Source organism: Salvia splendens, chromosome 4 (assembly GCF_004379255.2).
Source record: "Salvia splendens isolate huo1 chromosome 4, SspV2, whole genome shotgun sequence".
Classification (NCBI taxonomy): Eukaryota; Viridiplantae; Streptophyta; class Magnoliopsida; order Lamiales; family Lamiaceae; genus Salvia; species Salvia splendens.
In genome coordinates this window covers 11797788-11813281 of record NC_056035.1, presented here as the reverse complement: position 1 = coordinate 11813281, position 15494 = coordinate 11797788, and the positions used below count along the sequence as shown (strand labels likewise).

The window sequence follows — 15494 nt, the reverse complement described above, 5'->3', positions numbered from 1 at the left end:
AGAGAAAATAAAATACGAAATAAACCATTACTACTATAGCTTAAATAAATTAGAGAATTTGAGTTCTCACCAGCAGAAATTAACCATATAAAAACTAATCAACAAAAAATGTCAAACTGAATGTTTTAAGTCCACCAACTTAACAAGAATAAATAAAGTTAGGCAGATTCGTCAGATAAAATATTACTTGCTTGACTTGATTCGTAGAAAACCTACTTGTGGAATCATATCAATATATCATCAATCCAAAACATAGGGCATAAAAAGAGATTCCCAATTACAAGCCAGATGCAAGAGGCAATATATTGCCATTATAAAGGAAAAATTGGTAAAAGACATGTAACCTTGAGCTAGATTAATTATAATCGGCTGAGGAAGTCGAACAACTCACAATGTACATGGTAACCGTGATAATTATACAACGACAGCAACCTACTTAGAAAGAAAAGAGAATGGGACAGAAGATACATATCATTATCAGATGTTGAAGGCAGATCAGATCCTATACTGTTGCTTCAAAAGCTTATAGATTCACTATTCAACATACGTAATCATAATTTAGCGGCCCGGGGATGATATTGCATCTCCCACTTACCAAACAACCTCCCATTCTCTGTTCATAAGGCAGCGACAAACAGATTGACAACATATGTATGTACAACCACCGGAGGAGCACAGCCTCTCTCCTTTGTGGCCACAAATCAGTAACCCTCAGACAGTTCCAGAAGAGTTATCTCTGTTGAAATACTGAGCTAACCATATAGTACATGGCAACATCAGCAAACGGGATTACATTAATCAACATTTTCATAGGACAGTTTGCTGGAGCTGATGCAAAAAAAGTTATCCCGGCTTCCAAAAGTTAGGGCCTGAGAAACATAACAGAGAATTAAACTATATAGAAGCTAAGTGATTCCAAAACACAATTCTAGGTTGCCATCTATTTCTAATCCAAATAGGCCATAGTAAGAACACACATAATTTTAACAGTGACTCCCAATGTATCTAATTGTCAGGTTACTGCAGAGGTGATGATGAAGAAATTGAACAATTTTCAAGTTTACAGGGCGAGTAGATTGATCATTCAGCTTTCCAAAGAAGCTAGGATATTATTAGGGTGGATTCAAGTTCCAACCAGTTCTGTAAACAGAATGGCTGGGGAAACCATATCCAAGAAGGAAAAATACAGATCTTCCTGAGGCCATAAATTGTATAGGATTGCTAAGATTTAAAGTGAATTTCCTACAGGGGAGTTATAAAATAACAACTTGAGTGTTAGAGAACCCACAAGGAACAGAATTTTCTACAGGGAAGTTACATACTATCAAAGCCCACCTACCTGCTTTTCCTTCAATATTGACAAATAATTGACCTTATGAGTGCATCAGCAAAACAAAGAGCAGATGATTACTTTCTTCATAAGAGAGAGATAAGACAAACCTTTATTTGCCACTGGAATAGGTCCTTCAGATGGCGGCCCATAAGGATTCATTTGTCTGTGATTCATGGAACGTGGAGGGTAATTCCACCTATTATTAGAAAAATCAGACTCACGGACTGGGCCAGAGTATGGCATCGGCGCATGAGCCATTCTGGAACCATCACAATGGTATGGACCTGAGAAATAGTTGTATTATTCACATGATTTGAACATAATAAATGACAGCCTGAGAAAAAAGTAAACTGAGAATGCTTTAGTCACCAGAGACAGGCGGCATACGTGGCCTCCAGCGCTCTCCAATATTATCTCGTTCACCAGACTTATATCTGTCTCGATCCCTGTAAAAATTTCCATTTTCTGTGCTACGTGATGTGAATCTGTTGGGATGAGAAGGGGGTGGAATATCCCTTCGTGATTGGCTGCGTGGCTCTTGGACATATGAGAAATGATCAGAAGGAGCAGGGTGTGGTGGGGGCAAATGAAAACCCTTGCTGAAAGCCCCATCTGCTGGCTGGAAGCCATTTGATGATCTACCAGAGAAATGGGGAATATGCTGATCATTGCAAGGACGATTATTACTGCTATAAGGAATATGTCTTGCCAATTGGGCTTCAGAGTCTCTGTTGTCGTAATGTCGATGATGCACCATGTCCAAGGTTCTTGACTTGATTCTTGGCGAAGGAGACCGCCTCATAACGGGTTCCTGATAAAAAAAAATTTCAATTATAAAGGTACATGGGCAAAGTATATAGAAAGATCTCAACTGGCCATAGATCAAAAGACTAAGAATATGTAATAGAAGATAAAAAAAACCTGAGAATTGGAATGAGAAAATTTTGGAACAGAATCAAGCACAGCAGGAGGAAAACCCGATCGAGGTAGTGGATGAGCTAGAGGCGCAGGTGGAGGTGGAGGTGGAGGTGGAAGCGGAGAATGAGGTGGAGGTGGAGGCGGAGGCAGGGCAGACCCCGGAAAACGTGTCGATATCAGATGGGCATCCTCGTGTTGTTGAGCCAGAAATGGTGCTCCATAATGACTATCAGCAATACTACCGGTAGAAGTAACTTCAGCATCACAGCACGGAGCCACATCTTCCATCTCAAGCTCACCATCAACATCTTCCAAGATATGGCTCCGTTTCTCAGCTGTAGCACTCACATTTGGTTCTCCATCAACATGTACATTTTCCATATTATGCTCAGGAGTGACAGCCTCAAAGTTCTCTCCATCAGAATCACTGCCTCCATCATCATCCCTCAACATAGGAGGCATACAGAAACCAGGAAGCTGGATGCTTGAGTTACTAAATTGATAAGATGAAATTTGTTAGTCACGGTATAAAAACAAATGCTGAAACCTAACTAAGCATGGAGAGAAATTACCTTCCATACTCATCAACCAACATCCCTTCCATTTCCCTGATGGGATCATCAAAAGGCCTTTCAAATTTACAAGATCTCCGAGAGCCACCGCTAACATGTGAATGGTAAAGAGCATCAAGTTCTCGAATATGGTGGCGAACTAAGGTCTCTGGAAGAATCTTCCTCTCTAGCCAAACTCTCAAAACCTATCCAGCACATAGTAAATTAACCAACATGTTACTGCAAAATATGCAATAGTTGTGAGAGGAACAATGAGAATACATTAAAAGAGAAGCTTAACTTACTTTCAAGCACTGCCTATGATTGTCACAATAGCCAGTACCAGAAGGGGCAGCAGCCAATAGTAAACGTGACAAGATTGCCTGAATTGCTGAGGGATATACACCAGCATCACCTGACCAGGCATATTATATAGATCACCATCGAAGAAATTCAGTACAATTAACATAGTAAGCAATAGCAGAGGTACATAAAACAGAACTAGCACAGAAGCTACCTTTCATGCCACCAGAGCACTGTGCGATTGAGTCAACAAGGAAAAACAAGTCAACCTTTTTGTGTGGACTCGATTCATTTTCCAAATTATGGGCCAGTAATTCAACCACCTAAGGAAAATAAAATATCAGCGCATTAAAGAGGTTATGCAGAACCGAGAAGAGATAATAAAACAAAGATAAAATATACTGTACTAAAGGAAGAACTGATGTGGGTTTAACTACAGTCAGACAGTCAGTAGAAATCAATCTCACATGCTCATTCGTTACTGTGAACTAACATAACTCACATGTTCATTCATTAATAAGAACTCAAATAAAAAATGAAATATTTTCCTCTTTGGGTTGTCCCATTAGAAATGAAACGTTTCCTAAAATGGAAATACCATCATCTGTACTTTTTCCCTCTCTTACTTTATTCTCTCTTCATTACCTCACAAAACAACACTACATATAATCTCGTTCCGAAAAGCAAAAAAAGCAAACGTTTCATATTTAATGAGTCAGGGAGTATATAACATACAGTTTCATGACATAGAAGGAAGGTTATAAAAGCCATTAGATTACAGTGGACAAGGCTACCTTAGTTGCAAAACCAAGTTTTGCACAGTCAATAGCAACCCGCGTTGCTCGACCAATGCTCTCCTTTGTCCTTGTCAAAGATCGGATGGCAGCTTCAAGTGACGACAAAAGTTCCACCTTAATGCTTGACTTGGCCCCAAGTTTAGCTTTTTCAGGATGCAATTGAGCATTAATGCAAGAGCCTCTCTTTTCAACATAACTATCAGATGAGGAAATGCCACACATGGAAGAACTAGGAGGAGGTGATTTCGTAACAGATCCTGTTCGATCAGATAAATGTGAAGAAGACTGAGCAACTGAGACAACTCGATCTTCTAGATGACTGCTATCCAGAACTTTCAAGGGACTAGCTGACAGTACAATATTAGAATCTGCACATGATAGGCTTGCTTCTCTGACAAATTCAGACCTAGAGATACATCAATCCCGAAGAGAGTAAGTGTTAGGAAGACAGATTGAATGGACTAGGAAAAAGAGAGAGTAAAGTACATAAGACTAATTTTACCTCGGACTCCCTTGGTTCTTGGATAAAGAAAGGATTGTTTTCTTTTGTAATTCATCACCACAATCTGCACTGCCTATAAGTTTACATTTCTCAACATCAGGTGAATCACCAGTAGTCTCTTCCACCAAGAGAGAATCCGAGTCCATCAGGGAAATCTTGGCATCAGTTGTTTTAGTCATCTCCTTAGACTCCGGAGATTTGGTCTTGCAGTTATCAAGAGATGAATCCAAGCATGGCCTGCTACAGTCTAAATGAGACAAGCTGGGAGTGTTCGCTAAATCCAGATTTGGATCTAAATGATGCACAGAATCAGGGAACTCAATCAAGCTAGATAACTCCAGGTGTTTGCTCTCACCACCTTCAGCATGACGAAATGAATCCTTACATGATTCTGAATTTGAGCTACCAACACCAGAAGTTTTACAACAATCTAACACCACTTCAAAGGTTTCCCCATGTTTTTCTGGGATGTCCTCATTTAACACAGGACAGGACCCAGAAACACTTGACAGAGGAACTCTAGTACTGAGCTCCCCCACTGATCCTAATCCCGAATCTACCACAGCTTTTTCTTCTGAGGACACCTCAAAGCATTTCGCAGAAGAACAGCCTTCATTAGGTGTATCCACCTTCGGTGAACAACTAGAAGTTCTCTGACTGAGGTCAGCTTCATTAGCAGACATTGCCTCCAAAGCACGAGTTAGACGCTTCGATGGAGGTAAAGCAGCCTCACCATCCACAAGATTCTTTCTAGTTTCCCAATACTGAGGCTTTCTATCATGACTATCATGCGATAAAGGTGAAATATATGAATCTTCTTTGGCAGATATTGCTTCAGTACCAGGAGGAACATGCACCTTAATATTCGAGAGCTCATCAGACTGCATACAAGTTTCACGAACTTGCAGAGTTTTTTCTTCTTCATGGGCTAATTCGGTATCTTCATCCCCAACAGGTGATGATTTACCCAAACGAACTCTAGCCCTTTTGCTTAATGGTAGATGCTCATCCCCATCTTCTTTCGGACATTTTTCAGCCACTTTTTCATTATTACTAGGTGAAAGGCAGTCAGTCTTAAGTACTTCAGTCTCGGAAACAACCTCATCCGATTTAGCCATCAGATCACTTCTATGTCTTTTTCGATTAGGCTTCCTTTTCTTCTTAATAATATTAGCATTTGTTTGAAAGTCAAGTCGGTCACTCAACTCTGTTGCTCCTTCGTTCTTTTCAGTGAAAGGGTCCTCCTCTACTGGTTTGCATCCCGAGTCCACAGAGCTGCGACCATTGAGACTATCAGAATCAGAGTCTGCTGTCATAATATCAGAATCATTCTCTTCCAGACTACAATTAGACGGAAAAAGAGGTGAGTTGGCATTGTTCCCCTCATAATCATCAGATGATTTAATGATCCTTCTACTTCTCCTAAGAGATCTATCCTGTGCCTTAGCACCCAACAGCCTAGAGCTCCTATGATTGTTGGAAGGAGGCAATGTTAGCTCCTGCAGTCCACCCACATCCACCCTTGAAGAACTTCTCAATTTTCTAGCAGATAACCTCCTCTGCTTACCAATAATTCGTGATTGAGCAGCATCAGTTTTGCTTCTTGTTGAATAAACATGTATTTCAGTAAATCCGGAATTTGAATGTGCCTCCTCCAGTTGCATCTCCTCATCATGCAGAGCATCTTCAGCTGCTGCTGCTACAGCAGCTTCAGTTAGCGAGTTCAAATCATTAGTAGATCCACCAGAAAGTTGTTTAACTGTAGTCATGGCAGCTTCATCATTCATAGGTCTAGTCAAGGACTCGTCTGAGTTGTTTTCATTTGTGGTAACAGTTTCCTCAGTGACATTATCACTAACCAGGTCCTGTCTCTTCAGCTTCTCAAAGCAATCAACTATCTCTCTTAATGCACGCGCAAAATCAGAACCTTTACCGTGGCGTTTACCTGACAGAGATACTTTCTTCTCTTCCGTGAACTCTTCAATATCAGCATGATTACAGAAAGCACTGTACAAGAGAACAAATACTGATAGAATTCAGAAATCAAAACTAGAATAAACTTTTTACAAAAATACTACCAATTATACAGATACAAGACAAAGATAATGAAGTGTTTACATTGCCATCCAGTTCCAGTTCCTCAGTTGCAACTTAAAGATGCAACTAAAGTGTGCCAACAATATAACTCAAAACACATTGGTTGAGAAGGCAGAATGTGCTGGCAGAAAGTTAAATCCAACATTATTCTGGATTGTGATGGAAGTAATGCATGAATTTTACTTTTCATCTATTATTCTAAGCTGTTTACTTTAAGCCTACTTTTATAACTAGATAGTTTTTAGTATTTGACTCTTATTAGAGTTTAATTTACACCAGTTCAACAAAAATAGTCTTCACATGGAACTTGTGATTGTGACGTTGATTTAAAAAAAGCTCACAAGAGGGCAGAGGCACTAAGAAGAAAAAATCTCCAAACACATGTTAGTATGTTTATTTCGTATTTACATATATTTAGTACAATCAAAATTATTGCAAATTTACTAGATAAGTTATTTTAAAACCAAATAAAGATATACAATAATTCTAATCAAATAATTGGAAACAATATTAATTCCTAATCTAAACAAAACACTCAAACTAATTCCCAAGTAACTTGCATCAGCCATGGGCAGGATAGCTTTGGATAATCAAAATATTGGCACGGAAATAAGAATATGATCTCTAACTGCAACATAACTAAGAGTAAACGCTCGCCTATAAGCACAATTATACAAAATACAGCTCAGATACAACCAAGGTTCTCACACGTTTTAAGATCCGAGGCATCTCCCTGCCACCTCACGAGGTGTAAGCCTCGAGGCAGACTAGATACAACCAGGGTTTTAAGAAACATTTCCCTGCTGCCTCATGAGGTGTAAGCCTCGAGGCAGTATAAGGGTAAAGACCAAGGAAATACACATAAATATTACTCCATCCGCCCCACCACAAGTGATGGATTTCTTTTGGGCATGAGATTTAAGAAAATGATATATATTGAGTTAAAGTGAAGAGAATAAAGTATGAGAGAGGAAAAAGTAAGAGTGATAAAAAAGAGAGAATAAAGTAAGAAAGAGCGAATAAAGTAAGAGAGGGTTAAAGTTTAGTTTTTTGTTAAAAAAGGAAATTGACCACTTGTGGTGGGATGGAGGGAGTACTAGCTAATACTAGCCATAGAAATTAAACCTAAATTGCCGATTCAACCGCAACTGGCAGAATTCTGGTCAACCACCGCCCGGACCTCAGTTGCCAATGACTCACCATCAATACTAGGTAGGGTATCTTAGCGCTGCTAAAAGGTCATTTCTGGGGGTAATTTGCAATTTCATTAGAAATAATGTTTGAGGGGTGGTGGTCGCTTCTTCGATTCAGTTCGCAGCCACCGCCGCAAATTGTGGCCGGAAAACAGGGGAATGACAGGGGAGGGGCGGTGAAGGGTGATCGATCCCCCCGGAGGTTTTGTCGACCATCAATGCCCCGATCGGCTGGAATTGGCTTTTATCTTTGTTAGCTTCCATCGAGAAACCTAATCGCCCCAAGTCGAGCCCCCATGTGCATCCCGCAACACAAGGGCATTGTGGTTTTGACAACCCTGATAACTATGTATCTTTAATTGGGGTTTTAAGTAATTTTTGTAGGTTTTAGGCCTTTAATTGGAGAGAGCAGGCGGACCAAGAGCTAGTGTTGTTAGGGTCACGGGGTCGGACCGGGGCGATGAGGCTGGAATCCGGGTCGCGAGGCGATGGGCGAGGGACCCACGAATCGGGGCGCAAAATTATTTATTATTTATATATTAGTAATAATAATGATTAAAGATAATTCACTAATACTCCCTCCGTTCCGCATTAGTTGCACATTTCATTTTGGACACGGAAATTACAAAATGAGTGATTAGTGTTTTAAGTATAATGGGAAATAAAGTAGGTGAAGCGATTGGATGTTTTAGTTATATTATTAATTTCATTTTTTTATCCGATTTTTTATATCTGTATTTTTTATATATTCAAAATTTGAAATTGTTATTAAATTTGAATAGTAAATAAACAAATTTCTGTGTATATACTTTGAATTGTAAACAACAAAATGTAAAAGTACTCCATGTATATTCAAATTTAAATCAAAAGTCAGCCCCCAAATCTAAATGGCGGCAGATGAAAAAGTTTAAAATTGTGGGTTAACCCACCCACCATTTTGCAGGTTGTAGCAGACGGGAATGAGGTTGGGGTTGGGAGCGCCGTGGATAAATTAGTGTTTTTAGAGAGAGAGGGGGAAGAGTTTAGTGAGGTTGGAGGTGGAAGAATGTAGGTTAGAGACGTGTATTTTTCCAAATGAGCGGTGGATGGGTTGGTGGGGTTGATGGGTTATTAATTAATACTATTATTAACATTTTAAGTGTAATAAGGGCATGTTTAACTAACACTAATTTTTACTCAAAATAGAAAGAGTGCAAGTATCTTAGGACACCAAAAAAGGAATATAGTGCAAGTAATGCGGGACGGGGGAGTATATAAATACTTGTACTTACATAACATGAAGAAAATATATTCTGTTATGAAAATATATTTAAGGTTCAATCTTAAAATTGGGCATAGAAAAGAATTATTGAAGGAATTATAGTCAATTTACTAATTTTGATATTTAATTAATGAATTTTATAATTCAGTCATTTTGGGGAAAGATGAAAGGTTAGTAGAAATAATAAAATAATAGTAGTATAAAACAGAGGAAAAGTAAAAGGCTGAACTGATTTAAAGGCAAAAAGAGGCGGTGGTGTGCCTAGATTTTATCAAAAGATGACTTCATATTAAAATACTAATAAAAAGGAAAATAATCAGCTTTCTCCTCCCTCTACAGCAAAACAGATTCACGCCCCATCAGTCTCCCCAACCGCCCCGGGCGCGCCCCGACTGCATCACACGTATCTCGGTCGGCTTTAACCCATGTTGGGGCGAAGCCGGCCTAGACTCTGGCGGCCCGCGCGTTTTTGACAACCCTGCCAAGTGCATGAAAGAGTGACGGAAAGAGCACCGCACGCAAAATTACACTCCCTCCGTTCCCTCCGTTCCATAGTAATGAAGGCGTTTCTTTTCGGCACGGAGATTAAGAAAATTGGGTTAGGTGAGTTAAGTAAAGGGAGTATAAAGTGGAAAATGGAGATGAAGAGAGAATAAAGTAAGAGAGGGTAAAGTAGGGGTGGAGAAATGTGTTGACTTTTACTAAAAAGGGAAATGACTCTATTACTATGGAACGTACTAAAATGGCAAAATGACTCTATTACTGTGGAACGGAGGGAGTAAGCTTTTAGGCAATTTTTTTAATTCTTTTTAATTGTTAGTTAGGATTTTTTTTTTAAATTCCACAACAAATTGAAGTTAATTTATTGAAGCCAGCGGGCCTGGGGCGCTCGGGTCTATGTTCTAATCACCCCGACCATACTGGGTGAGTGATATTCTAGAGGCTGCTACCTGGGTGGTGAGGGCGATGGTGTAGTGATTAGGGTTTCCGGATAGGAACTATAATTCCAACCATTCGGGGCGTCGGCGGTCTACGAAACCTCCAGGGATAGACAACCTATCACCTCCCCGGTCTTTCCCCTCTATCTTACAGAGTACAGGCCCAATTGGCTGTGGCTGTGGTTGGTGGGAATTTTGGAACAGGTGGTGGCATTCAAGTTGAATGATTGGGGTTTGCATAAGGAGGAAGAAGGGCCTCTGTGATTCTCTGCACATCTAGTTAAAAATTGTGTTTTATTTGTGCATGGTATATTAAGTGGTGTATTATATTAATATAAATGAGGAAGATGAAGGGTCGTTGAAACGTTTGTTTATGTGCACCTTATTTAAATCGGTGCGCATAGTATATTAATTGGTGTGCAGCTGTACTGTACACCTTTTAGAAGCATTAATCCGAGCGGCAATTACATGCATTTGGAGTACCGAACTCTTCATCAAATTAATTATTCAAATTTTGTTAATTATTAGTGTCTGCACATTGGTTTGTGTAATTATTATCTTAATATACAGAATGTCGTATGTGTGTTCTACAATTTTAAACTAGTGCACCCCATTGCTCCATCGCCCCGAGATTTACCTACCCGCCTCAGTGCGCCCCGCGCCCCTAACAACACTGGTGAGTAGTTAATCAAACACAATGAACTGTGCAGCGGATAAATCCAGCTTCACGGGTTCTCAATTTAATCTAGCAAGAAGCATCACCAAATAATTAACTACACTCACTCTGTCACTCGTGATATATCATATAAAGCCAAAACTTCAGCCCAAAAGGAAACCTCAGATACTTTTCTAACGCAAGCCATTGGAAAACCAATAAAACCTAACCGTACATTATGCACAGAAAACATAAAATATAACTTACATTTGTTGAGTCCCAAAAAAGTGAACAAGTACTTTCTTCAGATCAGAAGGGTACCCCCACTTTTGTGGCTCGCTCACCTGCCATGGGGAAAATGAAGAAACAATAGACAGATCAGCAACTTGAATGAGAATTGAGAAGGTAACAGAACAGTTATGGGAAAAGTTCATTAAGGCATGCAATCAGACAACATATAGTGATTCTACCACTGTCAATGAATGGCACAGTATTCTTTCAGTTTGGTTAACGTACTGAGACCAACTAACAAAAACAAAACGTGTATTAAACTTCAGTAAATTACTAAAATTATGCAAAACTAGAAAGCCAAACCAAAACTCTCGGTTCATTTCAGCCGCCTAAACTAACTGCAGACACCCCTAGTCATATGCAAGAGTATATGATGATATCATATCCGGTAATATTTGTCAGTTCAACCAGCTCCTCTTCAGTTCCTCAAAGCATGATGATGAAGAGTTCTAAAGAAAGCTTCACCTTGAAAATAGAGATAGAACAGGTAATAACTTTAGCAAACAAAGAAAAAATAAATTAGTCTATTCAAACACCTTTTTTCCAGACTTTTTCAACATAACCATAATTTTAGAACACTGCAGAGCTTAACGAGTATTCATAAATAAGGGAAGATGCAGCAGGAGCTTAAAATGATACAGCAAAAAAAGACGCCATGTCGCCTAAGGCGCAACAAAAGTGCGCGATTCAGGGAAGCAGAGTGCATCACTCTGAAAGAATTTTCTATAGATTCTATGGTATTCTAATCAAAATCTGTATGATGGAACAGTAGTCAGTCGCAATAGCCATCAAAGATCTGTAATGTAACTAAAACCTTCCAATTGTAAGAGGTATTAACATCTAGAAAGTAAATGGGTGGTTTTTTCCTATTATATCCAAGACAAACAGTGCTGCTGGAAAACAGAAGAAACATGATCATATAATCCAATTCAGCCGATATCTTTTAACCAAAGATGTGCTCTATAAAAGGATTTATGACAAGCCAATGAATAAGCTTAAACATTGATTTGTTATCATTATATGTCTTAAAACTAAAGCCCATTATTTTTTTTCAGAATCCGTAAAGCCCAGTTACTTTTTCCAATTAAATTGCAGAGAAGTGTGTGCCTGTGCAGAACCTCTGCAGCATTGCACCTGGTGTGCCAAACAAACAGACAAGTACTATTGGCAACATAGAACTAATCAATATTTTATCCACAACTCACTCCCACTTCAAAATAGCCTTGTTTTTGTACTTCTTACGATTCCCTGAAGGTAAAGAACACCCAAATTCCAACAAGTCACACAGACTACAAAGACAACAGGGAATAGACATCTACCTAAATACTAAATCAGGGATAGTTACGCATTCCTATAAGAACTAAAGTATACCAACACCATTGCTATGTATGCCTTGATTGCACTTAATAGAATCTATACACTGTATCCAACAAAAAATGACACCTGCGCTAGTCTTTGTTGGAAGCACAACACTATCAAAGTGAAACTCAACTTAAACAGCACCCACATATACAGCTTCAGCAAGCAAAAAAAAACGCAAAATCAATCCAAACTGTGGCACTCACCCAGATCCAAAGTTAGCATAAGTATAAAAGGCACATATAAAGAAACTGAACACTAAACGCAATTAAACTAGCATGCAACACGAAACCCTAACTCCCAGAGATAGATAAACTAGAAAACAAATTAAAAAGCTAAATAGACATACAGTGGCAGGCCAGGCCGGAAACCCCTTGACTTTGGCGAGCACGAGATCGCCGACTTCCCACTTCCGCTGGGCGGCCGCCGCTGCCGCCGCTTTACTCGCACCTTTTCTCCGGCTCGGAGCCATATGAATGCTACATAAACTAACTACGCCAAAGCATTGGATAGTCAAACAATAAAATATCACAAAAAAGAACCCTAATTTCTGAAATTATCAGCATAGAACACGCCAGCAAACGATATTCGAGTAGGCGAGCTGCAGACGAGTTCGATTGAACAAAACCCTAGTCCTAAACCTTACTCAAAATCGAATTTTTCGGAGTGAGTGGGTGCTGTGTGGTAGAAAAGAGTTGGGCAAAAGAAATGGAGAGTTTGGTTAGTTTCTGGAAGGGGCGGCGCTAATTGCTAAACGGCGCAGGTGGTGGGATAGACACTGCGACAGCGCGGGCAGCACGTGGCCCGCATTATTACTGGCCCATTTTCAATAGTAGGCCGCGCATATTGCGGGCCTACTTTTATTTTATACTCCTATACAATGGTAACTATTAACTAAGATTAAGGTTGTGTTGTAGGCCCAATCGTAGAAAATTCAACTTCCAAGTATGAAATCATGGACAAAGTAAAAGGAAAATATTTTTTAACATAAAAAAAAGGTAAAGGGAAAATGTATTGTATTGTGATGGGGTGCGTACTAAACAAGCCCAACAGCAATGACGGCCCATCAGCCCAAAGCCCAAGGAAGAGTATGAGTTCGGCATTACCAAAGAGTTCGGCCTCAGCCTACAGCTCGGTAAAAGCCAACCAATCAAGCTCTGCTCTCAGGTCGGCATCAAGCTCTACTCTCAGATCGGCAACCAAAGCAGTTCGGTCTCAGTATTCGACCGAACAAGGAGTTAGTGGACCCATACAGGATTTCCACAATTTCCAACACACCCACTACCACGTGGTGTCAACTCAGGCCACGATCGTAGGCCATGACCTACGCTACACCCACGATCTTAGGCCATGACCTCCACGACATCCACAACCATCATTAGTGGTGATGCAAGCCACGATCTTAGTTCAATGTATAAATAGAACTTAGATCAGATAGAAAAAGGTTAAGCTCTCTAGAGATAAAATATCATATAGCAAGTCTGTGTTGTAAGCTGTAATCCCAGATCAAGCAATACAATCTTGCCCTCCCTTCTTCCCGTGGACGTAGATTTACTTCAGTAAATCGAACCACGTAAATTCTTTGTGTCGTAGTCTTTATTCTCTACCAGCATTTACTAACATCAGAAATTCGCGGATTCGTCACTGGCGCCGTCTGTGGGAACCAGAGAACAAAATTTGTGATAAAGCGAATTTTTGACCCTTTTTCCACCCTAAAAAAATGCATACCAGATCACATACTACCCGTAATACCGTTCGTGAAAACCATAAGGAAGCTAGTCCAGCCCGCAGGTCCGGAAAACAGCCTCGGGAGACATCTACTTCCAGTTTTCACGATGGAGGAACAAGCCGCTCAAAAGGTCCACACACCGAGTCTTCCCAGCAGCCTGATTTGAATGAGGCTGTCAAGCTGTTCTTGGCTGAGAAGCAGGATGAGTTCTTAGCCTTCCTGCAAAAGAGCCAAGAGCCGAAGACGAAAACGGTGGATTCTCCTTCCTCATCCAGACATGAAAGTCACTACCGCAGTAGTGCCGTGTCTTCCAGGAAGAAGAATCCTCAACCCCGACATGTTCCTTTTCCTCCTCGGTACCGGAATCACAGGAGATCTCCATCTCCTCCATACCGAAGAGATGTCGGGTTCGCCATGTACGGAGCATTGAAGACTCCGTTCTCGGACGATATCACCCGAACTCCCCTTCCACAGAACTACCGAACTCCGTCGATGACTTATGACGGGTTGGTGGATCCTCATGACTTCCTGGGACGCTATCAGTATAACATGGCGAACCAGGGTCTCAATGAGGTCCATATGTGCAAGCTGTTCCCCGAGCTGCTTATCGGGAACGCGAGAAGGTGGTTCGATAGCCTCCCCCAAGGCAGCATTAGATCTTACCGAGATCTAATGGATGCTTTCCACAGGAGGTTCTTTCAGAAAGCGGAAGCCCGGATCACTTCGGCTCAGCTGCTTTCTATACGTCAAGGTCGCGACGAAAGGATCAGCGACTTCATGACGAGATTCCACAAGGAATGCCTACAAGTAGATGATCTCAACGATCTACTTGTCATTTCGGCATTCCAAAATGGAATCCTGCCCGGAGCTCTCTACAGAAAGCTCGTGGAATGCAGTCCGCAAACAGCTCAAGAGATGTGGGACATTGCGGACCAGTTCTCCCGTGCCGATGAGGCTGACCGTCGCAAACGGTCTTTAGACAGCTCATCCCGAGGAGACAGGAGGAAGCCCGATCATAGCGATCAGGGACATCCTCGCCGAACTCCTTTTGGCGATCAGGGACATCCTCGCCGAACTCCTTTTGAAAGGATTCAAAGGACTCCGGTGCAAGACAGATTGGGACCCCGTCTCAATCCCGAGAAGCCGCCCGCTCAGTTCGTACCGCTGAACAAGCCGAGAGCGGAAATTTTCGAACTGCACTCTGACCTGTTCGAAAAGCCAAAGCGGATGACGAAATCAGCCGCGCGCCGACCCCAGGATAACTACTGCTCCTACCATCAAGACCACGGTCACGATACCGAGGAGTGCAGAAACTTGGCTGCAGGTATCGATGTTCTTGTGAGGGCAGGGACATTGAAAAAATACCAAAGCAAGCAGTCAAAGAAGAATAAGAAGCAGAGAGGTGCGAACTGCGCTCCTCAGGATCCGAAAAGGCAGCCGGATCCCGAAGACGATGACGAGCCGCAATATGATGGAGTAATCCAGACTATTGACGCTCTCCCTGCCGGGAAGACCAAGTCGTCCCTGAAGTCAGAGCGCAGAGGCTCCAATCGAGAGGAGCCAACGC

The 15494-nt window shown here is 41.0% G+C and overlaps 1 protein-coding gene across 1 annotated transcript; it reads right to left on the bottom strand.

Annotated features, from left to right (window-relative positions):
* Window positions 1-325: 325 nt before the first annotated feature.
* On the bottom strand, window positions 326-12974 carry LOC121798589 (protein HUA2-LIKE 2-like). The gene is made up of 11 exons (XM_042197665.1): window positions 12548-12974; window positions 10816-10892; window positions 4405-6411; window positions 3900-4308; window positions 3320-3428; window positions 3108-3217; window positions 2824-3008; window positions 2255-2744; window positions 1703-2144; window positions 1441-1617; window positions 326-869 (listed from the first exon to the last, which is right to left on the bottom strand). The coding sequence occupies exons 1-11, from the start codon at window positions 12668-12670 to the stop codon at window positions 844-846; spliced, it is 4155 nt and encodes a 1384-aa protein (XP_042053599.1). The 5' UTR covers window positions 12671-12974; the 3' UTR covers window positions 326-843.
* Between the last annotated feature and the right edge of the window lie 2520 nt (window positions 12975-15494).